We start from the raw sequence: 27,967 nt of genomic DNA on the forward strand, positions 1-27,967 counted from the left end.
AAAAAAAACCCTAATACCTTAAATATAATCACTTAATATTATTTAAAGATATCCCTACCTCCAAATTAGTTCTGTCTCACCTCCTTAAATCCAGAGTTAATGACTGCTAAAAATTCTCCAGCTCTTCCCCAGTGTGCTCCTAAATTCATACTGGTACATCTAGCCACTTGTGTATTTTTAGACATTGAATTTCTTAAATTTGTTTTGTAACTGCCTGTTTGACTTTGAACTTCATTTTCCAAGGCTGCGGTGTGAACGGAGGGGAGTAGGGTAATGGTGGGAACATAGGGTCTTGAATTTGACAGACCTGGTTTTGAATTTTGCTGACCCCTTATACTGACTTTAATATGATCTTGGGCAAGTTACTTCAGCTCACTGAGTCTCACTTTCCTTTTCTGGGAAAAGTAAAGCCCACCTCTCAGTGGAGTGGAGATGGTTAAATGGGGTAATGGGGCTTGTAGGTTCTGAAGGGTCCCTTTGCCTACTTTATACCAGACAGTGAAGACTAAGGATGCGGGGATGCAGCTATAGCTTCGGATCCAGGGAGTGGGATTTGACCAAACCTGGAGAGCCTGGAGATGGAGCTCGAGCCGCATGAGCACCTGACCAGCTTTTTAGGGAGCCAAGAATGTGTGGGGCCAGTTGACTCAAGACCGTCCTGAGTGCCAATGTCAACCACGTGGCACAGATCACGGGCCTGATGGACGATGTGGGTTTCAGGGCAAAGGTGATTGGAGCCAAGTTTGAAGAATTGTGTGCAGACTTACCCAACTGGGTGCCTAGCCCGTGCAGCAGCCCTCCAGAGTGCCGAGAAGAATCTGAATGAGATTGAGCAGGTGATCCTGCTGGGTGGGGCCAGTCGGGCCCCCATAATTCAGGGGGTGCTGCTGAAGGCTGTGGGCAAGGAGGAGCTAGGGAAGCTAAGGACCTCAGCCCCGGGAAATGCATCAGTGTACACATCTTTCTCCGCTGCTCCCTCTGTGGGCCGCCCTGGCCCTCGGCAGGGCCCGAGTGATCTGCTCTCAGCACACGCCTGGCGCTGGTCACAGGCATTCAAGCTGGTTTAAGCAGATGGTAGTTGAAATAATTAGGAAGTGAATGTGGGTGCTGGCTTTTTTGTTTTTTTTTTTAGGCCAGTCTTAGTAAAAGAACAACCATCACTAAAAACATTTAAGTTCTTTAAACAAAATAAGCCAAAGAAATATGGTTCTTTAGCTTCAACAGTATTTGAAGGAGCATCAGTGAAAGTCTTGCACTTTAAAATTATTCATCTTTCTCTCTATTCACAGAGTAAAAGGGGAAGAAGCTTACATTTTTTTAGGGTTTTAGTTCCCATGCAATCTTAGTTTCAAATGTATTGATTCAAAAAGCTGTTACAAGTAGTAGGTGAATACAGAGAGTTCATGTTTGTTTGTAAGAATTTCTATAATAGTTACTCTTTGTTCCTAGAATTAATTGTTGATAAACTGGTAGCTGTCCATTTTGAAGGCATCTCTTCTTCAGTTAAGGGGTCATCTCAGCTCCAAGTGTTGGGATGATGGAGGGAGGTTTGGGAAATGGATCCTTTGACAGGGGGTGTGGCTAGGGTCTGGGATGTAGGGGTCAGGGCTGTAGTAAATGACTGCTCTCAAAGTGTCTTTCAGGCCAGGACAGAAGAGCTACACATGCTGCTTGTGACTATAGACTGGTAAATGGAATGAAAATGTGATAGCTTTTGTTTCAGGATTTTATTCAGGGAAGAGTTCAAATAGAAATTCATCTCGAAACTATTTATTGTTTCATTTTCATTTGAGATTGGAATTTATATAAACATTTCCTCCTCCTCTTGTTTTTCCTCATGATAGGTACTGTATTAGAGAACTCTATTCATCTTGGTATTTAAAAACAACAAGAAACTGTTTTGAAGGTAACCTGTGGTCCCTAACTCAAAAGGTAAAAACAGGCATGCTCCATAAGTAAGCCCACTGACCTGCCCCTCCCGTTCCCACCCACCCAGTTTATCCTCCATTAATACCATTCTTTATCTCCTTCCAGAGGTTGTGCATAAGCTTCTGCTCATAAACTTACACGGCACCCCCCTCCCCATTGAACCCCCCCAATCATGGCCTGCAGTACAGTACGTACTCCAGCGTAGTTTGTTTTTTTGCTTTTCAGGCTATCCTTACAGGTCAGTAATTACACAATGACCTTATTTTTTTAACAGATGCTACAGTACTCCATTGTATAGATGTAGACAGATGATCTATCCAGTCCACTATTAATTGTCATTTAGGGTATTTCTGATTTTTTTGTCACTACAAATAATGCTGCATAAATATCTCTTACGTATATCACTTTACAGATGTAATGGTTTCTCTGTAGGAAAAATTATAAGAAATTAATTTGTTGGGTCAAAGCATATGTGGCATGATGATTTTTTTCCAACATTTTATTATGAAAAACTTCAAACATACAATAAAGTTGAAAGAATTTGATACTGAACATCTTATTGCCACCACCTAGTTTCTATCATTGACAGTTCTTTTTTTTAATTGAAGTATAGTTGATTTACAATGTTGTGTTACTTTCTGGTGTACAGCATAATGATTCAGTTATACATACATATATATTCTTTTTCATAATAGGTTATTACAGGAGAGTGAATATAGTTCCCTGTGCTATACAGTAGGTCCTTGTTGTTTATCTATTTTATATATAATAGTGTGTATCTGCTAATCCCAAACTCCTAATGTATCCCTTCCTGCCCTTCCCCTTTGGTATCCATAAATTTGTTTCCTATGCATTGACAGTTTCTTATACTTGCTTTTTTACTTATCTATCCATCCCTTCACCCATGAAGCCATGTTAAATATGTACATGCTGAGTTTTTAACAATTGCGTGCAGCTCTGGAACCCAAACCCTCATCAAGATACAGAGCATTCCCATGGACCCCAGAATGTTACCTTGTCCCCTTCCCAGACAATCCTCACCCTGAATTGGAGTCTTTAATGGTTAAACTAATTATCCCCCAACCAGGAGTGCTTGAGAGTACCTCACACCCTCTCCCACACTGTGTTGTCAAAGTTTTTGATGTGAAAAATGGTATCTGATAGTTGTAAGTTGGATTTCTGTTACTGTGAGTAAAGTTAATCATATGTTGATAAGCTATTTGTGTTTCCTTTTCTGTGAAGCCTTGCGTCATGATGGCCCATTTTTGTTGGGTTGTAGGTCATAGTCTTCTTTATTTGAGTATCCATTTATGTTACATAAAAGATTAATTTTTATCTATGACTGTGCTTAGAGTTTTTAGTAAAAATTAGGCATGTTCTGTGATGCTTCCAGTGTTCTTAGTGCGGGTAGTTTTCTTTTTGAGTTCTTTTAAATTCCAGGAGTAATAAAAATTCACTGTAATAAAACTAGAAAATACAATGAAGCAAAAAAAGCACCACCCATAATTACACCATTTAGAAATAACTATTATTAATATCTAGATGTATTTTCTCCTAATACTTTGTCTGAGTATGTGTGTATACATACGTGCATACATATACACACATGTGTATGTATAAAATAGATGATGCATACTATTTTGTAATTTCTTTTAAAATATAATATTTTGGGAGCATCTCTCCCCATTATTCAACAGACTTCTGTAAGATGGCTGGGTCAGGACAAGGATGTTTGTATGGCAAAGGGTAGTCTTGATGCACTACATTGTCATTAAGAACATGAACTTAGCAGCTAGACTGACAATTCAGTTTTTTGCCCTGCAGTTTTCTAACTGTGTCCTTAGGCTAGATACTTTAGCATGCCACAGTCTGCTCATGTGTAAAATAGAGATAGTATTGGTACTTACCTTGTGACGTTGTGAGGATTAAATTAGTTAATATAGAAAAGTGCTTACAGTAGTGCCTGGATGTCGTATTTGCTCTGTGTTAGCTGCTGCTGCTGCTGTTTATATGAGAGATTGTACCCAAGCAAAGGCATCCAGAATGGGTATCAGAGAGGGCAGAGTAGGAAGTTGTATTGGCCACATGATACATAATTCTCTGCTAAAGGAGATGAAGGTTGAGAAATCATTTACAACTTAAAGTTGTTGGCCCTAAGAATTTGTTTCATATTGAACGGTCCAGTACAGAGTCTCAAGTAGCGAAAATTGGGGCCTGCTATTTCAAGAGTATTTGTAGACTAGGGTTGGAATCAGGCCCAGCTGGAACTGGGCTTATTCATAAACAAGAAGATTTTGTAGAGCCAGCATAAGTCTTTCATTAGCAAATGTGAAAAGTACATCAAAATTAATTGCACAGGAGAGAAGGGAAATGTAATACTGTCTTCTTCCTCATGATAAAATAATAATGGTAGTTTTCTCAAACTTGTGGTAATGCTTGTTTTCAGCCATTTTGGCCCCTTGTGTTTTCCATCAGTTGGCACTCGAGGACCTTTTATACATAAGCTGTCACTATCTGGGACGATGTACCTACCAAATGGGTGATAATGTAATACGTGTGATAGAAGCTTAGAGGTGAAAGGAGTGTCTGGGAAGAAAAAAGAAGTAGTAGTAACTAAAAATAGAGAGTGATGAAATAAAATTAGAAGTATAGTATGTGGTAAAAAATACACCAATTAAAAGACAAAAAAAAACTATAGTATGAGATGTGATGGTTGTGCACTACGCAGATTAATTTAATATACTGATTTATACTCAGTGCCACCAGCTATTATTTTGAGTTAAGTGAACGATGTGACCTTTCTAAACTGTCTTTTTTTTCTATGTAGTTATTATTGATTACATACAGCTTTAATCTGAAAGAGTAACTTTTAGTTAAATTTCCTATGACATTTTGAAATAGGTGACTATACTGTGCCTTTTCTCCAAAACTGAGAGAATGAAGAACAGTAATGAGAAAAAATATTTGCAAATCATTTATCTGGTAAGAGGCTTGTACCTCGTACATATAAAGAACTCTTACATCTCAATAATAACATAACAACCCAATTTAAAAGTGGGCAAAGGATCTGAATAAACATTTCTCCAGTGGGGAGGGTATAGCTCAAGTGGTAGAGTGCATGCTTAGCATGCAGAAGGTCCTGGGTTCAATCCCCAGTACGTCCTCCAAAAATAAACAAACCTAATTCACCCTCACCAAAGTAATTAAATAATGCAATAATAAATAAAATTTTTTAAAAATTAAAAAATAAAAATTTCTCCAGAGGAGATATACAAATGGTCTGTAAGCACATGAAAAGATTGTCAGCATCACTAGTCATTAGATGAGATCCCTTCACAGCAGCTGTGATGGCTATAATCAAAAGGACACACAACAAGTGTTGATAAGGATGTGGAGAAATTGGAACCGTCACACACTGCTGGTGGGAATGTAGAATGGTGTGGTTACTTAGAAAAATGGTGTGGCGGGTCCTCAGAATAAACATAAGGTGACCATATGACCCAGCAGTTCTCCTCCTAGGCATGTACCCTGGCAAAAAATAAACATATGTCCCCAGAAAGACTTGTACATTAATGTTCATAATAAATTTTTATAATGTTCTTAACAAAATTATTATTACTATTTTTGATTTTGCAGTCATGAATTTTATATTTTAAAATGAGACAAAAATAGGTAAATTTTAAAAACACTATAATAAAATTGAAGGACTTAGACTAATTGATTCTAACACTTAAAATCTGCAATAACTAAGCTTAACAAAATTATTTATAATAGCCAAAGTTGGAAATAATCCAAAATATCTATTAATTAATGAATGGATAAATAAAATATGGTATATCCATGCAATGGAATATTATTTGGCAATAAAAAGACATTAAGTACTGATACATGCTACTGCATGGATGAACCTTGAAATCATTATGCAGGATGTTCAGAGTAACCACATCTTAGAGACAGAAAGTACATGAGTTGCCTAGGGCTGGGAGGATTAGGGATTTATAGCTTAAAAGGGTACTGGCTTTCATTTCGAGGTGACTAAAGTGTTGTACAATTGATTGTGAGGATGGTTGCACAACTTTGTGAATACACTGAAAACCAGTGAATTGTATGGTATGTGAATTATATCTCAAAAGATGTTATGAAAAATCACCGATAGAACTGGAAAACTGGAAATTAACCAATTCCAATCTCAGGTAGCTTTCTTAACTAAAATTGATCTTGGGAGAGACCTCAGGTTTTCCTTAGTGAAAATTATTTATGCTTCCCCTTCCAACAAATTGCTTGCTCGTTATACTTTTGATGTGGCTTGACACCATGTTTTCTGGTATTATGTGAGCTTTATCATCATTCTGCTTCTGAGAAATTCTGTTACGTGTTAGAGATAAGCAATCTTCCATTTTGATTATCTTTTAACAGACTTCCATCAATATTTAAAGCCAGCATTGTGGTTTTGTAGCCCTGTTCTTAGGCTAATGGTTTTCAGGGAATAGGTTTAAAAATTATCTTTTAGAAATTGGGGAAGATGGTATTAATAGTACTTAGGGATTTTTGTCCGTTTTCTCTGTATTGCTTTTGTGTGAAGGATTTCTGTTAACATTATCCATGCCCAACGAGGATGTGACAGTTTAATATTTGATATAAAATAGATGTGGAACTAGTAGTTATATCTATAATACAGTGTTAAAATGATCATTTTGCATTTGGTATGATATTAATAGTTCTGTAATATGTTATTTGGGCATATTAATGGCTTTAAGAAGTTTCTGTAGTAATGAAATTTAACAAAAGTCATTTCCTAAAACCTTGTTATGAAATTTTTGTAGACCTAATACCTCTGGATTACATTTGAGAGACACTGCTCTATGGAATGCATTACATATGGAAGAGAATTTTTAAATTTTCGGAAAGAATTTAAGAGTGCAACATCAAACCGTAATTCTAAACCCATTTCTCCTTAATGCATTGTTTTTTAAAAAATGAAAATACTATATGTACATTATTTTTAAAATGTCTTGAAAAGCAGCACATCTCTATCTCTCTCCCCAGAGAAAAATATTTCTGGTTCAGTTCTTCATAACTCTTCATATAAATTGCAGCTTTAAAAATAAACCTTATCAAAGTAAAATACATATACAGAAAAGTATACAAACCATAAAGGTTTAGGCTTAATGAATTTTCACAAAGTGAACATCTTTGTTACCCCATCCAGGTTAAGAACTATGGAATATTACCAAATCCCCTAGAGGACCCTTCCCCTCAAAGTAAACACTGTCTTGATTTCTACTACTATCAATTAGCTTTGCCCATTTTTGAACTTTATATGTAAATGGTTTCCTGCATTATGCATTCTTCTGGCAGCTTCCTCACAGCATTCTCTGAGACTCATCTGTGACGCTGCCTCTAGTCCATTCTCAGTGCTGGATGGCATGAACATACTATGGTGTACCCATTCTTCTGTTGAGAGAAATTTGAGTTGATTTTGTTTGGGGGCAATTACAAATAGTGCTGCTTTAAACATTCTTCGCCTTTGGCTGCACACCCGTACCTACTCGGGTAAAATCCTAGGAGTAGAATTAACTGGGTTGGAAGGTGTCCATATTGCAAAAGAGTTTTTAAAAGTGGCTGCACCAGTTTGTTCTTCCAAAAGTGCAGTACTTGATTTATCAGCATTAGACGTACAAGATAAGGATTTAGTTTTTTTAACTTCTCCATTACCTGCTACTTGGATACTTAAAATTATTTTCAGTTCTTCAGTTGAATAACTTGAAGTAATAAGTCTCTGTTCTCCTGTTAACTTTGTAAAATAGCTTTTGTCCACTTGTGATAAGAGAAAGGTATTAGCCACCTCCCCTTCAGTTGTATTATTCAAAAAAGGAAGAGGCCCTCTTTCATACAGAGAGAAAATGTACAGAATTTAAATTTGCGCCCCATCATATGGCCAAGTAGTGTTAACAAGGGGGAAAACACCCCCTCAAATGAATGGGTTAATGATATGGTAGAAGAGAAAATAAAGTTAAATTACTGATTCGAGAATAAAATACTAGAATGAAGCTGTCTCTACCATGCCTACTGTCTATATTTGTTAGGGCAGGGAGAGCTGCTTAAAATATAAATCTCAAAATGTCTGTGGCTTAACGTGAGAGAAATTAATTTTCTTAGTCATCTAAGAGTCCAGTGTGAGTGGTAGAAGGGCAGCTTTCCTTCTATGTGTATGTGAGATTTAGGGCTCAGGCTGCTTTCCTCCTGTGGCTCTGCCAGTTCTTAGATGCTCGGAGACCTCTGCATCCAGCCAGAGTGAAGACCAGATGGTGGAGAAAGAATGTGTGCTTTAAAGAATAAAAGTTTTATTACACAAGAGAAGGTCACCACTTCAGCTCACATTTTATCAGCCGGAACTTGACGTGGGAGTCCCACGATGTCGTCTGGTGGTACCAGCTCCATGGGATATTGGAGGAACATGGGTTTCTGCTAGACAGCTTGGGAGCCGGCTCTGCCATCCCATCTCCCTGAGAATGAGACTAGAATGATTAATGTTCATTAGGGTAATTTTGTGCCTTTTAAGATGCTAATTTTAAGTGGTGAATTTTTATAGGGAAATAAGTTTATTTTTTATTGGCCAGGCACTAACACAACTTGATACTTTTTTTTTTTGAAATAAGTTTAGGTGTATAACTAAATGGCATTTCTTTCTTCCTTTGGTACTGCTTAGTTGTGTGATTTGTTTTAACTTTAATTTTCTTCTTCTTTACAGTTAGGTCACCTCTCAGTGAAACTTAAAGACCCGCATGTTTACATAGATTTTACAAACTAAGAAAAAAAGTTGTCAACCTATGGTGTGCGATTGGTTGTGAAGATTGATTACATTTGACTTAACCCCCTTTCCATCTATTTTCTCCTCCCTTTCCCTCTAGTTTGTGATTGGCACAATGGAAGAAGCTGGAATGTGCGGGCTAGGGGTGAAGTCAGATATGTTGCATAACTCTCAGTCAAATGATATTCTTCAACATCAGGATGCAAACTGCGGTGGCACAAGTAACAAACACTCATTAGAAGAGGATGTGAGCAGTGACTTTCTAACAAAGAGCAGGAGTTTGGTGAGCCCAGCGTACTGCACACAGGAGGCAAGGGAGGAAATTCCCGGGCGAGAGGCTCGAACAGACCCCCCCGACGGTCGGCAGGATTCAGAGTGCAACAGGAACAAAGAGAAAACCTTAGGTAACAACCTCTGCTCAGGGGTTGGATGTTTCACACCTTGCTCATTTGACTTGTCTTTTCTGCAGCACACGTGATTATAAAATAGCCAGTGTTGAGGGAGATGTTGTCCAGCTACTGCATGTGTTGTCCTCAGTGGGGCAGTTGGCCTGTCTACTGCAGTGAAGAGCGGGGGGCCAGGGTAGCAGTGCAGAAAGCGATTTCTTTCTCAGTAATCAAGAATTGGCTTTCTTGAAAAAAATCTGGGGTCAAAGTGACAGAAGTAGTATCTGACTTGCCTTGTTTGCATCTTTAATGTAGTCTGACCACAATTTACTGTGAAAACTATGTATCATTCCATTTTGAAACTAGTCACAAAACTTTAGAGACGACATGTTATCTATAGTGCAGAAAGTGGGTTAAGACTGGTTTTCAAGGGTATGTTTTCTTTGTCTTGCTGTGTTGGAGATTTAGGACTAAGAATGTGATATGTTAAATCTCATTATGAAATCTGAATTCCCCTTTTATTTTAAGCTTACTGTTTGCCTCTAAGTTTTTTATACTTATATCTAAGGTTAACAGTGCTTAATTTGTTTGGTTTTCTGTATGCTGATTTGGAATGATCCTTCTTATTAAATCCATTTTCTGTTAACTTGGAAAACTTAAACATTCATAGAAATATGAAAAATAATTTTAATTCCTTACAAACAAGACAGATTTCTTCAGAATTACCAGCCCCAATTAAATGTGTAAAAGCAGATGGAGTCTTAAAAAGTTACAAATAATGTTTCCATGTGAGCCAGCAGTTCCACATCTCATTATGTACTCAGAGAGGTTGAAAACGTGTCCACAAGTGCCTGAGGCAGCATTGTTCATGGTAGCCAAAAAAGTCGAAACAATGCAGTTACCCATCAGGTGATGAATGGATAAACAAGATGTGGTTGGTCTGTACAATGGAATATTATTCAGCCATGAAAAGGAGTGAAGTAATGAGTCATAGTAGGTGAACCTTGAAAATACTATGCAAAGTGAAAGAAACCAGACACAGAAGGCCACAAATTAGATAATTCCACCTCATACGAAGTGTTCAGAATTGGCAAATCCATGGAAGCAGCAAGTAGAATAGTGGTTGCCTGGAGCGGGGAGCGGGGTGACTGTTCACGGGTATGGAGTTTCTTTTTGTGGTGATAAAAATGTTTTGAAATTAGACAGTGGTAATAGTTGTATAACTGTGAATATACTTACTTAATTATACACTTTAAGAGTGAATTTTTTGGTAGTGAATTGTATTTCAGAAGAAACTAAGTAGCGTGTGAGTTTAAAAATCTTCATAATAACTGCAGGTCATATTACAGTTATTTCTAATCATATCATGTTTAGTCATCTCTTTTAAAATTCTTACTGGTCTTGGGCTGAATGAGAAGCTTTGTTACTAAAGTTTTCTCTGGATAGAAAAGGATTCTATTTTGAAGTCAGCCTGCTGATTTTCCTCATAGCAGTCTGTACACCATATACTAAAGTCATTTTAATGTATGTATTTGTAATGAAATATCCTTCATAAAGAGTGAACATTTAAAACAGTAAAAATGGTACCTACCACCTCACTTAAGAAGTAAAACATTATTGTCACTTATTTTGAAACACCATTTGTCCCTTCCTATTCCAGCCACCTGCTTCTCCCTGCCAGAGTCCTTAAAATACTTTCCCCAAGGGAAGAGCCATTTTGACATCCTCCCCCCAACACTAAATTTGTTAACAGGCAGAATATGCCTACTCAGTCATCAGAAGTTATTTAAATTGCTCAAAGGAAAAGATACGTGTCACAAGTGATTGTGTGTGTCTTAGATAGGCAGAGGGTACCAACTGAAACTCCCTTTGAATTTCCTTCTATATTCGTACTTGGTCAGGAGGAAGCTTTTAAAAATATTCTGCCCTTTGTAACTTGCCCTTTGTCTTAACTTAGATATCAGTAGTTAAGCAAGGGAGTTTTTAAGCTTTCAGCAAGAGTTCTTTTTACAAATAGCTCGGCAGTGTTAGTGACTGAAGAAATTTGGAGTTGGGGGTGGGGAGGAAGGGGTGCCTGCTGATCCAGATTTTAAAAATAGCTTTCTTAATTTAGCTAGTAAATCTCTTTATTTCTAGTTATAGGCGCAAATTATTTTACTCTGGATATCAGAACACAGAAGTGAAGCATTTACAGATTAGATTTGATCTTTCTTCTTCCGGACTTATTTCTTATTTTGTTAATCATCAGGAAAAGAAGTTTTATTATTGATGCAAGCCCTAAACACCCTTTCAACTCCAGAAGAGAAGCTGGCAGCTCTCTGTAAGAAATATGCTGATCTTGTGAGTATTAAATCAAGGGAGTGAGGTCCATATAAAATAGAGCAAAATGTGTATGTGCTTGATAAGCTTTTTAAAATACGATTTTGATATAGATTTTTTTTTAATTAAAAAATTTTTTTGATGGGGGGAAGTAATTAAGTTTATTTATTTACTTATTTTAGTGGAAGGACTGGGGATTGAACCCAGGACCTCGTGCATGCTAAGCATGCACTCTACCACTGGGCTATACCGTCCCCCCAATATAGCTTTAAATGTAAAATTTTATTTTACTCCAGAATTGAAGAGGAGAATCTGATTTCTTGGGGCTTTTTGTTGCTTATATGACTTCATTTTATAAGGTGATCTATATAGAGAGCATTATAATGCTAAGATACGGCATAGATTTTCTAAAACTCAGTCTTAGACTATTTCTCACTCAGCCTTTTCATTCCTATGTTGTGATTCTTTAGATGCCAGTCAGTTGGAGTGTGGTGGTTCCTGTATTTAAATTTTCCCAAGGGAATTCTAGAGATAAAGGCTCTAACCATTGTGATTGAAGTTGTGAGTTCAATGAAATAGTTTACTAAAACAATACTGTGTCTCGGGAAATACTGATTTAGCATTTGCCATGTGCCAGGCATTCCTTTTTCCATCTTCCGAAGAAATTGACCTCATTTGTTCCAGACCTGTGTTATTTCAAGTAGCGTTAATTCTGTTTTTAAAATTAGGAAAGCAGTCGTCAGTATGGAAACACTGCCATGCTATTTAAGTAGAAGAATGGGAAAGTCATAGGACCCTTTGAAGTAAGGGTTGTGGGAAACTTTTAGAATAAGTGGTTCTAATATGCTAAATCAATGTCTTTTGTGAAATACTTAGGTGAATTATCATGGACAGTTTTTATGCATTGTCATCTGTTGTTGAAGCTGTTATTCCATGTCATAAGCACTACCTTTTTTGTCAGTGACCAGCTTTGAAAATGAATTGTTTTATTTATTATTCGAAGAATTACAGTTCCTTCCCCTCAGTTTATAAAGGGGTCCGTGTAGACCCCCACTTGGCTGGCATTCAGCAGTCTGGCACCTTCCACTCAGAGCAACAGGAAATCCTGTGCATCAGTGAAAACGGCCTAGGACAGTCACAAACACAAAGATGGCAAAAAACACAACAAGGTCAGATTGCTGGCTTGGGAAAGGAACTCTTCCATTGGCCATGGAAGAGAGTCCCTATTGGTTTCATCCACATGAGGAGAATCATGTGAGAAGTGGTGGGAGAAGAAGAACAAAACTAAAAAGGAAAAAGGAAAAAATGGAGAAAAGAGTAAAAGAAAAAAGTAGTGTAGGGGGTGAGCTACTTGACCCAGTGTTGTGACCACAGCAGGCAGTGTTGTGACACATGGATGAGGAGAAGGGGCGGGTAGTCGCCTTGGGCAGATGTTCTTAGACACACAGATACTGGGACTTCTGTTCAAGGGCACATTGTGATTCACTGGGTCTGGGTTGGGGCCTGAGAGTCTGCATTTTAACAAGCTCTCAGGTCAGGCTGGTGGTGATGCTGTCAGCCCTTGGATCACATGCCAAGTAGCAAGGGTCTAGGGTGTTTTGTTGGTGTGGGGGGTGGGTATGGTTATTTTTCAGCACCAGTAGTAATTGCTACATTCATTTTATAAGATGTGACACATTGAAGACTTGCTTAGTGAGTATCATCTCTTCAATTTAGATTTGTGCTGAACATGTGGAGGATGAAATAGTTACTGTTTCAGAAAATGTTATAAGCCTTCTTTCTTGAAACCACACTCATTTCTTTTAAAAGGTAGAGTATATAGGTTACATAGCAGTGAGGCCATCAAGGGTAATAGCCTTTTCCCAAGGATTATTCAGAAAACTTCCCTTTTGCCGTCACTGCTCTGTCTGTTTTGTGACAGCATCATCTGACATCACTGTGCTTGTGGCTTAGACACATAGAAAAGTCCTGTAGAGCGGGTGGAGTGGTGCCTGCGCTGCAGTCAGGATGGTTCACTCGGGGGTCTTGTGGCTGCCACATTCGCCATATGGCATGGGTTTATGGCACATTTCACTTGCTAAATGTGGGTACCATTAGGCCTGTAAAATGGTCCTTAAGCACGTTATGGTGCTGTTCTTTCCCATTCCTTAGTTTGTGTAGGTTAGTATAGTATAACAATAAACTTTGATATCTGATTGGGTAAGTGTATCCTTCTCATTTCATCACAAGTATCTTTGTTATTCCTTCCTCTTTACTCTCTATAAAATTTTAGATTCAACTTATTAATTCCATGGGGAAAAAGCACCCCTTGGGGATTTTGAAGAGCATTTTTTGGAATCTGTGGTTGCATTTAGGGAAGAATTACCAATAGAGCTTAAGAAGTGAATATCCTAATGGAAAAATGAAATTAGATTCTTAGACACCATGCACAATGACTAATTCCAAATGGATTAAGAACCTAAGTGAAATTTTAGATATCATTTAGATTTGTCTAAATATAGTAACAGGTGACTATTTTTCCAAACTTCGATTAAGAGAAGGATTTCTTACAACACAAAAAGCATTATCAGAAAAGATTGCAGACATTGGCTATGTTGAAGTTAAGACTTTCTGTTCGTCGAAAGACACTTTAGAAGGAAGTGAGAAGACACGTTACAAACTGGGGAAACCATATTTCCAACTAATAATAACCAACAAAAGATTTAGTGTCAAGAATATCTAAGAAACACCTACAAACAAGTATGAAAAGGACAAACACCCCAATGGGAAAGCGAGCAAGAGACACATAAGAGGCATTTCATAGAAGTGGAACAACATCCATGATGCATCTTAACATAAAGGTACCTAAACATACAGGGAGATGTTCAACCTTATTGATGATCAGGGAAATGCAAATCAGCACCACAGTGAGATACTGTTTCATGCCCATTGTAGTGGCATAAATAAAGAATTGTGATTGTATGGAGTTTTGGAGAGGCTGTGTGTCTGCATGATCTCTTACAAATCGCTGATGGGAGAGGTGTATACCAGGAAGCACTTGTGAGAACGTTCGAGCCGCTGTGAGCAGTAGAACCTGGAAAAAACCCAAATGCCCACTGACAAGAGACTGGGTCAACAAAGTGTATTGTGTGCAGTATATAATTTTTAAGTGGAATAGTATACAACCTTTGGGTCAAAGCCAGCAAGGCCTGTTTTTGTACTGCCCCCAAGCTAAGAATGGGTTTATGTCTTTCAAGTGTTGCTTAGAAGACAACCGACACTGGATGGGGTCTGCAAAGCCTCACCTATGTACTTTCTGGCCATTTACAGAAAAGGTGTGCTGTCCCCTGCTCTGGCTGCGTGCAGACAGCCTGGACAAGTCTTAGTGATGTCATCTGCAGCTGTGCTGTCCGCAGTAGAACCATGAGCCACGTGTGGCTATTGAAGCTTGAATTCGTTTAAAGAAAAGAAAAAATGTGGTTTCTCAATTGCAGTAGCCACAATAAAGTCAGAACAACTAAAACCAAAACGGTTTCTTTTAGGACCACCCACAGATGACAAAAAATACAGAGGAGAACAAAGGCCTAGTCAACCCAGGATTCAGGACTGTGGTTACCTCGAATCGGGGAGGGCTGGGGCAGTTCCACCCCTCCCCCCGTCGAGTTACTGGTCGGGTGTGCAGATCCTGCAGCCCACGGTCCAGAGTAAGATGACTTTACAAGAGTATTTTACGAAAACAAAACCATGTTTCTGGCAGGAATTTCCATAAAGATGTTTTTAATAGCTGAAAGCATATTGTCTGTAAGGATTCTTGGTATGTTTTGATAGGCCACCAGGTGTCACTCTTGCTCTGGAGATTGTGACTCAGCATCATTTCCTTCAGTAAAAGGTCAGTAAGGCTGCCATCTTATCTGTTAGTGTTGATTTAACCTTGAAATGGACGCATTTGCTCCAGACTTAACCATTGCAGTGATCCCTGTCTCACTAGCCAAGAATCCTGAGGGCTGCTTATTAAGTTCTAATTTAGAGGATAGGATTGTTTTGATAAAGTAGCTTGTGTATGTTTTTCAGGAAAGCAAAATTTGATGATGCTGATTCCTAAAAAGTTTTCCAAAACATCATATTATTTTATTTTTGAAAGGAGCATAGAGATTAAAATTGTTTTTTTCTGCCCTAAATTATTTGCTTGCTTTCCTATCCCAATGGAAAAGAGGTTGGCAGGGTAGCATGGCTTAAAACCATTTAAATAAGATATTACACTACAGTACTGTATTTGGTTTTTGAAAATGTGTTCCATAGTTCTCACTATAATTCTTCCAGCCATAATGCAAAGGTTTTCACTGTACTTCCTAAATGTAAAGTGCTTACTAATTTTAGCTGGAAGAGAGCAGGAATGTTCAGAAGCAAATGAAGATTCTGCAGAAGAAGCAAGCCCAGATCGTGAAAGAGAAAGTTCACTTGCAGAGTGAACACAGCAAGGCTATCTTGGCAAGAAGCAAACTCGAGTCTCTTTGCAGGGAACTTCAGCGTCACAACAAGACATTAAAGGTTCGTTGGTTCCTTTTTCTCTTTTTCAGGAGGGACTGACTTAGCTTAATTTAGTCACTGTGTACCTATTTCAAATCAATTCTTGTCTCTACTTGGAGACAGGTGTGCCACCTTTCTATTTTGCTTGACGTGATGCTTTTTTTTAATTGAAGTATAGTTGATTTGCAGTGTTGTGTTAGTTTCTGGTGTACAGCATAGTGATTCAGTTATACATATATATATTCCTTTTCATATTCTTTGTCATTATAGGTTATTACAAGCTATTGAATATAGTTCCCTGTGCTATTATTACACAGTAGGACTTTGTCTGTTTTATACATACCAGTTTGTATCTGCAAATCACAAAGTCCTAATTCCCCCTCTTCCCCTTTGGTAACCATAAGTTTGTTTTCTATGTCTGTGAGTCCGCTTCTGTTTTGTAAATAAGTCTGTTTGTCTTTTTTTTAGATTCCACATATATAAGTGATATCATATGATGTTTGTCTTTCTCTGTCTGACTTACTTTACTTAGTATGATAATCTCTAGGTACGTCCATGTTGCTGCAAATGGTATTATTTCATTCTTTTTTATGGCTGAGTTGTGTTCCATTGTGTGTGTGTACATACACATCATCTTTATTCAGTCATCTGTTGATGGACATTTAGGTTACTTCCATGTCTTGCCTATTGTAAATAGTGCTGCTGTGAACATTGGAGTGCATGTATCTTTTCACGTTAGAATCTTCTCTGGTTATGTGCCCAGGAGTGGGATTGCTGGATCACATGGTAACTTTTTTTAGTTTTTTAAGGAATCTCCATATTGTTTTTCATAGTGGCTTTACCAAATTACATCCCCACCAATGGTGTAGGAAGGTTCCCTTTTCTCCACACCCTCTCCAGCATTTATGGACTTTTTAAGGATGGCTGTTCTGATCGGTGTGAGGTGATACCTCATTGTAGTTTTGATTTGCATTTCTCTGATAATTAGCAATATTGAGCATGTTTTCATGTGCCTATTGGCCATCTGGATGTCTTCACTGGGGAGAGGTCTGTTTAGGTCTTCTGCCCATTTTTCGATTTGGTTGTTTGGGCCTGATGCTTCTTAACACACCTCATACCTGCTCATGGGGAACCTAGATGAGGGTGATGTTGAGACCACAGCTTTCCCACTTGGGGTCATGGCTTAGGAAGCTCAAAGTTGCCAGTTTCCTGCTGAGTACTGAGGTAGTTAATTAGCATGTGTGAAAAGTGGACGTGAAGCCCAGTGGGAAAGGGGTCTGGGAAGAGAAACCCATGCTGAGCTCCTCAGGGCCTCTTCGTAGGCTATGCTGCCAGTTGCCCCTGCCTGTCCGGTTCCCCGACTGCCAGATACTTTTAGAAGAGCACTTAACACTTTGGCTGATTAAAAGAAGAGGGAGCAGGTACCCAAGGATTAATTGGTACCGACAGGGGAAGAAGGGAGAAGAGCGGAGACACGGCCTGTCTTCGTGTTCAGTTTCCGTCCGATTGTGACTGAGCAGGAAGGCTCAGCAGCCTCCCCGGCCGGGGCAGCAGCCCCAGGCCCAGAACACAGGGACCCTTGGGAGATGGGCCTTCACCTGACATGGGAGCTGTTGGTTTTTCTTTGCTTTTGAGTCCTTGGATTTTGATACTCATTCAGATAAGTGGTATTTGTTTCCCACAGCATGTCAACATTTTGATTGGACTGAGAACTGTTTAGGCTTGTAAAGCTCTCTTAACACTTGTATCCTAGCAAGAGGTGGAAGTCAGCTTTTAAGCTGCAGATTCCTTTTGTCCCTTGCTCTCTAGGGAATAAAAGGTGAGACTTAGAAAGTAAGGTGCAAGAAGGAATCGCTCTCTTCAGGCTGATTTCAGTTCCTGCCCTGAGGAACCAGTGAGGGGGAGGGCATTTGGGAACCCAGCATGGAGGAAGCCAGTGCTGGGGGGAGGGGGAAGCTCCTTCCTGGTCTGATTTTAGGTGGCCACGTAGCAGTATTTTAGAGCCGAGTAGTCTGCATCTCTCTGATTATCTACTTGGGAGAACCTGCCGGCTTTCAAATGAGAGCCTTCTGGTCGCAGATAAAGGGAAGGAATTCTAGGTCAGAAGCAGCACTTCTGGGCAGCCGTAAATGAACCCCCATAGTGGGAGCATCTTTTGTGAGTGTCTCATCTGTAGGTCTGCACCATTAACAGAAGTTATTTTGGGTAATAAGGAAGAAAACATGCAACAGGCGCGAGAGGAGGAAGAAAGACGGAAAGAAGCCACTGCACACTTCCAAATCACTTTGAATGAAATCCAGGCGCAGCTGGAACAACATGACATACACAACGCCAAGCTCCGCCAGGAGAACATTGAGCTGGGAGAAAAGCTGAAGAAGCTCATCGAGCAGTACGCGCTGCGGGAGGAGGTAGCGACATTTGCCTGTTTAGGCGGCTTCTCGTCATTAGCGAGGACTTCTCCCTCCACTGCTCTTGTCGCAGGTGTTGTCGAAGTTGTGTGCATGCGCAGTGGGAGCGGGGCGTTGGGTAGGAAAGGCTCAGCCTCCTCGTGGACAACATTCTTTGGGATCATCACTTGATGGCCCAGGAGTCAGTGGATTTGGGTGTGTGAGGCAGTTTCTTGGAGGCATATTCAGCACTAGTGGTCTTCCACGTGATGCTGGAAAATTATGATTTTAGCAGAGATTTTTTTCCCCTTTATCTAGACTAATAATGAATAAATATTTGGCCCCAAAATACCCCATATCTCAGAAAACTGTGATAGTCTGTACAGTCTAGACTACCATTGCATCACAACTCTGGCTCAGATTTTTTTTTCCTAGTGGGAGTTTTATACTATTTGGGAGAAAAAAAAGAACCTATTTCTAAACCCTCATCCAGCCATTGAAGTAGGTTTACTGGAAGGATCTGTGGCTGCTCACGTTGGCCATTGGCCTCCAACTAAGACTTTTACAAGCTAGGACGTCTGGACATGGTGTCTACATTAGAAACAAATAAGTGCTAATGTGCTTTTCAAGGTTCTTACCTTTTAGAGGTCAAATAGGCAGAATTAGAAGAGTTAGGATTTTTAAATGATGCATCTCCCTGCCTTTTAAGTTTGTAAAATGTTCTTTTATGTGTATTGTATCCTTTACACAGATAGATTGAAATAATTTTTTTAAAAAGGTTATGGCATCTCTGGGATACTTTACCCAGTTTTCAAGCCAAAATTGAGATTATATTAATTTAGACTTTTACATATAGCCTTTTAAAAACTAGTCGTTTCTTAAAAGATTTTTTTATCATTCTCTGCTTCTTCTTGCTTTTTTTTTTTTTACTTCTTATTATGGAAAATTACAAAGAAAAGTAATCACCTGGCTTCAGCAGATGAAACCATATTTCCAGCTATATTCACATCACCTTCCCCTGGGTTATTCTGAAGCAAATCCAAGGTGTCGGTCCATTCATATGTATTTGAGGGTGTACGTCAAAACAATTAAGGGTTCATTTTTAGGCATGACCACAATACCATTTTCACACCTAAAAATTAATAATAATATTAAATATCTGGTCATTGTTTAAATTTTTGTTTCCTCAAAAAAATGAAAAAATCTGTTTAAATCAAGATGCAATTTAGGCCCATCTGTTTCACTGTGTGATAGGGAGTCTCCAACATAAAGATTTCCTTTTCTCTCTCTTTTATTATTAACAGCGTGTTTATTGAAGAAACTTTGTTTTGTCCTAATGAATACATTTTCTATTAGATTATAAAGCAGTCAATTTTCTTAAAGTTATTCTTTTAGTTTGTTGTTTACATATGACAGTCTGCTACATTATAGATACAGAAAATTTGAAAGATATATGCTTAAATCACATTACTTGTGCATATGATTCATTTTGAATATTATTGAATGTTTTTTCTTTGATCAATAGGAGTTACTCTTTCTGATTTTGAGAAGGGATGTTCTGATGTCTTTATTGTACATAAATGACTGCTTAACAATTTCACTTGGAGGTAATAATGGCCTTTTACCAAGTATCTGATAAGCGCCCGGCCCCAAGCACCTTCCATAGTGTGACCATTGCATTGGCTTGTGCAGTTGTGCGGTGCAGGTGTGGTTCCCCGCCCAGGGGTGAGTGGACTGAGGTTCAGCAAGGGGGGGACGTTGCCCGGGGCCATTCCTACTGTCACAGTGTGCTGCCTCCAACTGAGAAATTTAGGGGAATTTAATGGAGAGAAAAAAGTATTCAGGAATTATGTGTATGGTGGATGGGTTTCACGGTTTGATCTCCTTATCCATCTTTATCTTGATACGGTTTGAGCTTCATTTTCACCTTTGGGCAGAAATAGGAGATACGAGCCCAGCTGCTTAGGTGCTGAGGGCTCACCTCTGGGGGTAGGGCCCAGGGTCTGCGAGCTGCTGTGGACAGACAGACAGCTGCTGTAACCAGCTGTGGTGGGATCGGCACGAAAAGCAGGGTCATGAGCCAGGTCTCGTAACTTGTGTTATGTTTCCTCGTCATTATGTCCCTTTTTTTGTTAAGTGACGGAAGACACTTTACTTTCCCCAGCACATTGATAAAGTGTTTAAACATAAGGAACTGCAGCAACAGCTTGTGGACGCCAAGCTTCAGCAGACGACACAGCTGATAAAAGAAGCTGATGAAAAACATCAAAGAGAGAGAGAGTTTGTAAGTGCTGTCTCTTAAAAAAAGAATTATTGCCAAAAGAACGGCCAATGCCGTCTAAAGCGTTTAAACTTACTCTACATTTGATGTGGCCCTGGGTTGTGCTAATTGGTTTTTTCGCTCTAGATTGTGAAGGGGGGAGTGTGTGTGTGTGAAAGCATTAGTGTTTTATTTCTATTTAACTTTATATACAGAAGATACACTGGACTGGTGTAGTGGTCACCAAATTAAAGAATTATACCAGTATTTAGCATATTAAATCTGGGAATTCACTTTAATATTGAGCTTTCCAAAGATAAATCTACTACATTCTGTTACACTTTGTTTTCAAACAAGTAACTCAAAACTAGAGAAATTACTTGTTTACTCTGGTATAATTTTCTGATAAAATTTTAGCAGAATTCTCTATACCCTAATAACTCAGCATTGTTCCCAGAATGTGTACTCAGGTTATCTTTCCTGTCAGTAATTGTGAACACAGTGGGATCTCATTGGGTATGTATATTTAACACGTGCAAATTTAACTCTACCTGCTTAACCAAAAACATAGTGAAAGTCAGAAATGACTATGATAATGAGGACTGTTGCATCCACTTTTCACTTGAGTAACCTAGGCCCCGAGGTGAGCCTGTATGAAGACTTGGTTCCTGAGCAGCCCTGGTGACGTGAACATACCATGCTGAGTGTGAGCCTAGGGTTAAGAGAGACATTTTTTGCACACGTGGTCCTTCCACATGATGTGACGGCAACATCCCGTGCGTAACTGAGGAGACAGTTGTCGTTTCCCAAGTTGGAATATAAATTTCATATATACCCACACGCGAACGCACAACACACATATTTCTGGTTGGTTTTAAGGACTTCTCAATACTTACTGGACTAAGTGTGACATTTTACTTCAGGGACTGCATTTCACAGCTGCCTGCTCTACAACTTCACTGTGTAATTTTCCTAGACTCGAGTATATAAATGGAAGTTCCCCTTCCTTTACCCCCACTTTAAAAAGTGATCAGAAACCAGAAATCATTGCTTTGCTCTGTAACCTTTCACCCTGCCTCGTCTTGCCTCTCATGGGGTACAGGGGCTTTCTAAATCACCCAGATAACGTTGAGATTCCTAGCCATGTTTTCTGCTAATACTAGACTTCTAATTATTTTCACCTAAAACACAACAATTTAACCCTAAGTTTTATAAAACTATAAGGCCTCCAGGGTACTTTTTCTAAGCAATAAAAGATTATTCCTACATTCTTACGTGTTGACAATGGAACAGATCAAAGAGATGGGTAATTGGCAATCAATGTGATGGAGTGTTTCATTTATAGACTCATGATTCTTAATGAGTGGAAGGATTAAGCCTAACTATCTGGTGGTTGGACATTGTAGTCTTATTTGTAATTACTATCAATATTTTGCCAGAATGTTTCTGTTTTCTAGTTATTAAAAGAAGCAACAGAATCGAGACACAAATATGAACAAATGAAACAGCAAGAAGTACAACTAAAACAGCAGGTAACTTGACAGCAGGGGTAGTAGAATTTGTAAGAAAAAAAATCTGTGGTTCATTTGATACATACTGTGAATCTCCTCTTGGATGCTTTTGCTTGTTGCCAGCAGACCTGAGAGTAGATCTCCTGTCCCTCTTGGAATTTTCGTCTCCATTTAGGGTGATCACCTCACCCCGATTTGCCCAGGACTTTCCTGGTTGTAGCACCCCAAGCCCCGCGTCCCGGGAACCAGGCAGGTGGGACAGCTGGTCCTGTGATCTGCAGAGCCCTCCTCCAGTATCCCACATACTTCCTCCCTCCCTCTCTTCCCACGTGTGTCAGCTGATTTCCAACTAAAGAAAAACTGATAAACCTTCAGATTTTAGTTCTTTTGTATAAGATGAACCAAATGAAACTGCTGATACCTGACTTACTTGACCTACAAAAAGGCAATTTCATATCGTGTAACAGAAAATCTATAGAGTTTTGCGCTATGAGCATGTAACCTATTTTAAAAACTGCCTATTGACCATGCAGCCACTCCTTGGTAGAGCTGTGGGGGTGGTGTCCACCTTAATGGGGGACTCCTGACTTTTCGTCCTTCCTTTTTTTTTTTTTAAGTATACTAGACAGTATCGTTAACTGTAGTCGCCATGCTGCACTTTCCATCCCTGTAACTTGTTCATGTTATAAATGAAAGCGTGCACCCTTCGACCAGCTCCTCCCCCTTTCTCCCCACCCTCCACCCCTGGCAACCACCATTCTGCTCTCTGTTTCTGTGAGTTTGGCTTTTTTAGATTCTACATGTAGGTGAGATCATACAGTATTTAGTACTTCGTCTTTCTGTGTCTTCACTTATTTCACTTAGCATAATGCCTCAACATCCATCCGTGTTTTCACAGATGGCAAGATTTACTTATTTTTTAATGGCTGAATAAGATTCCGTTGTGTATAAAAACCACATTTTCTTTATCCATTCTTCTGTCAGCGGACACTTAAGTTGTTCCCCTGTCCTGACTGTTGTGAATAATGCTACAGTGAAGGTGGGGGTGCAGATAGCTCTTTGATATCCTGTTTTTCATTTTCTTTGGATTTATACCCAGAAGTGAGATTGCTGAATCATATGGTAGTTCTATTTTTGATTTTTTGAGTAGCCTTTATACTGTTTTCCATAGTAACTGCACCGATCTACATTCCCACCAACACTACACAAGTGTTCCCATTTCTCCACATCCTCATCAGCACTTGCTATCTCTTGTCTTTTTTTTATTAAAGACATCCTGCTAGGAGGTCTCTGCCAGTTTTTATTTTATTTTATTTTTGGTTGGGGGAGGTAATTAGGTTTATTTATTTATTCTTAGAGGAGGTACTGGGGATTGAACCCAGGACCTCATGCATGCCAAGCATGCGCTATACCACTTGAGCTATGCCCTACCCCTTCTCTGCCAGTTTTTAAATTGGATTTTTGGTTTTTTGCTGTTGAGTTGTGTGAGTTCCTTATATATTTTGGATATTAACCCTTTATTGGATATATTGTCTACAGATATTTTCTCTTATTGCATAGATTGCCTTTTCATTTTATTGATTATTGTTTTTGTGTGTGTGCAGACGCATTTTAGTTCAATGTAGTCCTACTTGTTGATTTTTGCTTTTGTTACTTGTATTTTTGGTGTCATATCCAAAAATTCATTGCCAAGACCACTGTCAAGGAACTTTTTACCTATGTTTGCTTCTGGGAGTTTTATAGTTTCAGGTCTCATGTTTAAGTCCTTAATCTATTTCAAGTTAATTTTTGTGAGTGGTGTAAGATAGCAGTCCAGTGCTAATCTTCTGCACTTGGTTATTCAATTTTCCCAACAACTTATATTGAAGAGACTGTCCTTCCTCGTTCAGTATGCTTGGCTCCCTTGGCAAATATTAGTTGACCATATTTGTATGGGTTTGTTTCTGTCCTGTTGGTCTGTGTCTCTGCTTCTATGCCAGTAACCTATTGTTTTGGTTTGTAATAAAGTTAGAAATCAGGGAGCATAATACTTCCAGCTGTGTTCTTTCTCCAGGTTGCTTTGGCTATTTGAGCTCTTTTGTGGTTTCATATCATTTCTAGGATTATTTGTTCTATTTCTGTGAAAAATGCCATTGGAATTTTGATAGAGATTGCATTCAATATGTAGATGGCTTTGGCTAGTGTGGATATTTTTAACAATATTAATTCTTTTTTTGTATATATATTTTTATTGAAGTATAGTCAGTTTACAGTGTGTCAATTTCTGGTGTACAGCACAGTGCTTCAGTCATACATGGACATAAATATATTCTTTTTCATAGTCTTTTTCACCATAAGTTAAATATTGATTCTTCTAATCCATGAACACAGGCTATCTTTCCACTTATTTTTGTCATCTTCAGTTTCTTTCATCAGTGTCATAGTTTTCAGTGTATAGATCTTTCATTTCCTTGGTTAAATTTATTCCTCAGTATTTTATTGTTTTTGATGCTATTGTAAATAGGATTATTTTATTTTTTAAATATTTTGTTGTTAGTGTATAGAAACAACTGATTTCCATATGTTGATTATCGTATCCTGAAAACTTACTGAATTTGTTGTAACAGTTTTTAGTGCATTCTTCAGGATTTTCTCTATATAAAGTCATGTCATCAGCAAACAATGTTACTTCTTCCTTTCTGATTTGGATGCTGTTTCTTTCTTTTTCTTATCTAATTGCTCAGGTTACAAATTCCAGTATTGTGTTAAATAGAAGTGGTGAGTGGGCACCCTTGTTTTGTTCCTGCTCTTAGAGGGAAAGCTTCCACCCTTTCACTGTAGAACATGTTATTAGCTGTGGGTCTCTCATATATGACCTTTATTATATTGAAGTATGTTCCTTCCATACCCAGTTTGTTTTTATCCTGAATCGATATTGAATTTTAGCAAATGTTTCTTCTACATCTGTTGAAATGATCTTGGGATTTTTGTCTCATTCTGTTCTTTTCATGTGGTGTATTACATTTGTTGGTTTACCTATGCTGAACCATCCTTGCTTCCCAAGATGAATCCCATTTAATCATGGCATGTGATTTTTTTTTAATGTGTTGTTGAATTCAGTTTGCTGATACTTTGTTGAGAATTTTTGCATCTATATTCATCAGGGATGTTGGCCTGTGATTTTCTTCTAGTGTCTTTTTCTGGCTTTGGTCTCAGGGCAATACTGGCCTTGTAAAATTAGTTTGGGAATGCTCCTGTCTCCTCAATTTTTTGGAAGAATTTAAGAATTGGTCTTAGGCCTTCTTTAAATGTTTGTTAAAATTTGCCCCTGAAGCCATTTGGGCCTAGGCTTTTCTTTGTTGCCCCCTGCCCTTAGGTTTGTTCTGATGCAGTCTTTCTCTGTGGGCGCCTTGTGTAAAGACTTTCCATGTCTTTATGGACAGATGAAAATTAGGCATTTGTACCTATAATTCTCCCTGTTTCAGGAAAACTTAACTAGATAACATTCTGTTGAAAAAAGTATTGCTCATTTAAAAAGTTTACTATGTAATAAGTTTCTTTGATGTGAGGACTCTAAATTTATAGTTCTAAAATGCAGACTGGCCTAAATCTTTATGAGTGCTGTTGGTCTTTGGGCACACTTTACAGTGTGGTGATACTCATTTCCTATAAAGCTAGTCTAACTTAAGGAGTGAAAATTCAAGAAATCTTTTGAACTTTCCACCATAAGTTATCGTGCTTAAATGCTTCTAGGAAATGTGAGCCCCTTATTAGCCTTATAAATTCAGCCATCCATATAAATGGAAAAGAGAATCCATGTGGGAAAGTATACACAATCTATATATGGCTTCGGAGGATGGCCTTACATCGAGGGTCACGGCTAACTCTCCAGTGCAAGGCACCAGAGGCTCTTCCTCTGGGGTCACAGGCAGCTCCCGTGCTGTTGTACTGGTACCAGTGCAACTTCTGTTGTCTGTGGTTGGTGTCACTCTGAGTTATGTCATCTGATCATTAGTTTGTTTCTTTTGTTGCCACCTCTTCCTTTTCTTGCTTCCACAATGTGTCTGTCTCTTCCAAGAATTGATCTCATTCTTTGCTCCTACCGAGTCTGTTGCCAGGCTTTGTTGATGATCTCTTACTCTTATTGGTGTGTTTTGACCACTGTTTTGTAATCTAGGTACGTAAGTCCAAGGTGGTAGTTGCCACTTACTAACTGCCCCGTGTGGGCCACACTGAACTCTGATGGGACAGTCCACCCGCATGTTCCATCTTTGATAAAAACAGACCACACTAAGATGGCCCTAACTTCTGATCTTCAAGTGCCACAACGGCTCCCTCCAGCTGCCTGAGACCCGCCAGCCTTCCGAAATCCTCTGCGGAATCCTCTGCACTCTTCGCTTTGCCCCTACGTTTCTCTTGGTCCTTGTCCCCCGGCCTCACCTTTCTGCCAGCTTGTGCTTTGGGGCCTCACCTTTCTGCCAGCTTGTGCTTTGGCTGTCTTACCGGCATCCCCGCCTCTCATCACTGGGACGTCGGGTCTGCATCTCCCCGGACCCCGGCCCGCCTGACCTTGCGGGGAGCTGCTTCCTCTCTTCCTCGCCCCGCCCGTGTGGCTGCTGCTGTTGGCTGCTCCCCTTACAGCACTGCTGAAAGCCACAGCAGCACGGCGCTCATGCTGTTTCTTGGCCTCTGGCGATCTTTTATTCTCCTCTGCTTTCTTGATACACATTGTGTGATCTTCAGCAAAGCAGTTTCTTCCTCTGGGCCTGTTTCCTCATCCTGAAATAATGTAGTTACATTAGATGGGTCCTGAGGGTTCCCTCTTGGTCTAAAGTGAAATAATTCAGCCTGCGCTAGAGACTTAGCCCAGCCACCATTCCGTCCTCAGCCGCACTGCGCCTCCCCTGTCCCCTGGCTTCTCTGAACTCTTCCTGGGGAGAAGAGTGTGCCTCCATAGTCTACTGCTTCCCTTGTTGAGTAGCATTATTTTCCCAGTTAGAATAACAGTTATTTGAGGGTGGGAGTTAAAAGAAAAATCAGTTTCTACCTTTTTTAGCTTTTTTCTCCTAACTACTCCCACTGAATTCTTTCTCCCCCAACCAAGCCAATTCTTTGGCTTCTGTTTCATTTTCCTGCCTATGTTCAGGAAAGAGATATCCTGAGTATCAAGCTGAGAACGGTGCAGGTGGTATTCCAAAAAAAATGATCATTTTCCAGGGATAGTTTTACAGATATAAGGAGAGAGTGTAGTTCATAAAAGATTAGTTGTATGAAATTTACAGCTATTCCTTGTCCTTCTGGTTTTATGAAAATTGGTGGAATGGAGCTAATAAATATTTGTATATTTCAACACATCTAAAGATGGTAAGGTCAACAAAACTTCCTGTTTCAGTGCATTTCAGTGGGTTATTAAAACTGCAGCCATTGATGTCTGTCTGATGTTGAGGATTGAGTGCGCGTCTGTTTTTATTTCTGTCACTTACACCAAGTAATTGTTCAACCATGTTATGTTGTTTTTAAAAATTTGGGATTTGAAATCATTTACCTAAAACTCAAAATATTTCATACTTATTTTCCATAGCTTTCTCTTTATATGGATAAATTTGAAGAATTCCAGACTACCATGGCAAAAAGCAATGAACTGTTTACAACCTTCCGGCAGGAAATGGAAAAGGTATTTGCGTATTTTTAGTGCAGCATTACCTAAAAGGGAATTTATGTAAGAGACTTTTTCCCCCCAGGCCTTTGGAGGGGGTAATTAGGTTTGTTTATTTATTTCTATTTGTTTAAATGGAGGTACTGGGGATTGAACCCAGGACCTCCTGCATGCTAAGCATACACTCTACCACTGAGCGCCTCCCTATAAGAGGCGCTTTTAA

At 39.1% G+C, this 27,967-nt stretch overlaps 1 protein-coding gene across 5 annotated transcripts in view; it reads left to right on the plus strand.

Moving 5' to 3' along the window:
- The window catches only part of TXLNG (taxilin gamma), a 46,584-nt gene that overhangs the window by 12,977 nt on the left and 5,640 nt on the right, over window positions 1-27,967 (plus strand). For 2 of the 5 annotated variants that reach the window (XM_015251024.3, XM_072956671.1), the window contains 7 exons: window positions 8,841-9,144; window positions 11,375-11,466; window positions 15,802-15,972; window positions 18,165-18,359; window positions 20,503-20,622; window positions 22,056-22,130; window positions 27,670-27,762. In XM_015251024.3, coding sequence (XP_015106510.3) covers window positions 8,841-9,144; window positions 11,375-11,466; window positions 15,802-15,972; window positions 18,165-18,359; window positions 20,503-20,622; window positions 22,056-22,130; window positions 27,670-27,762 — 1,050 coding nt within the window. The remainder of the gene's footprint in view (window positions 1-8,840; window positions 9,145-11,374; window positions 11,467-15,801; window positions 15,973-18,164; window positions 18,360-20,502; window positions 20,623-22,055; window positions 22,131-27,669; window positions 27,763-27,967) is intronic. The other 3 variants (XM_072956670.1, XM_072956669.1, XM_015251025.3) reach the window with 3 other exon arrangements.

The sequence above is a fragment of the Vicugna pacos genome, chromosome X, assembly GCF_048564905.1.
Source record: "Vicugna pacos chromosome X, VicPac4, whole genome shotgun sequence".
Taxonomy (NCBI): Eukaryota; Metazoa; Chordata; class Mammalia; order Artiodactyla; family Camelidae; genus Vicugna; species Vicugna pacos.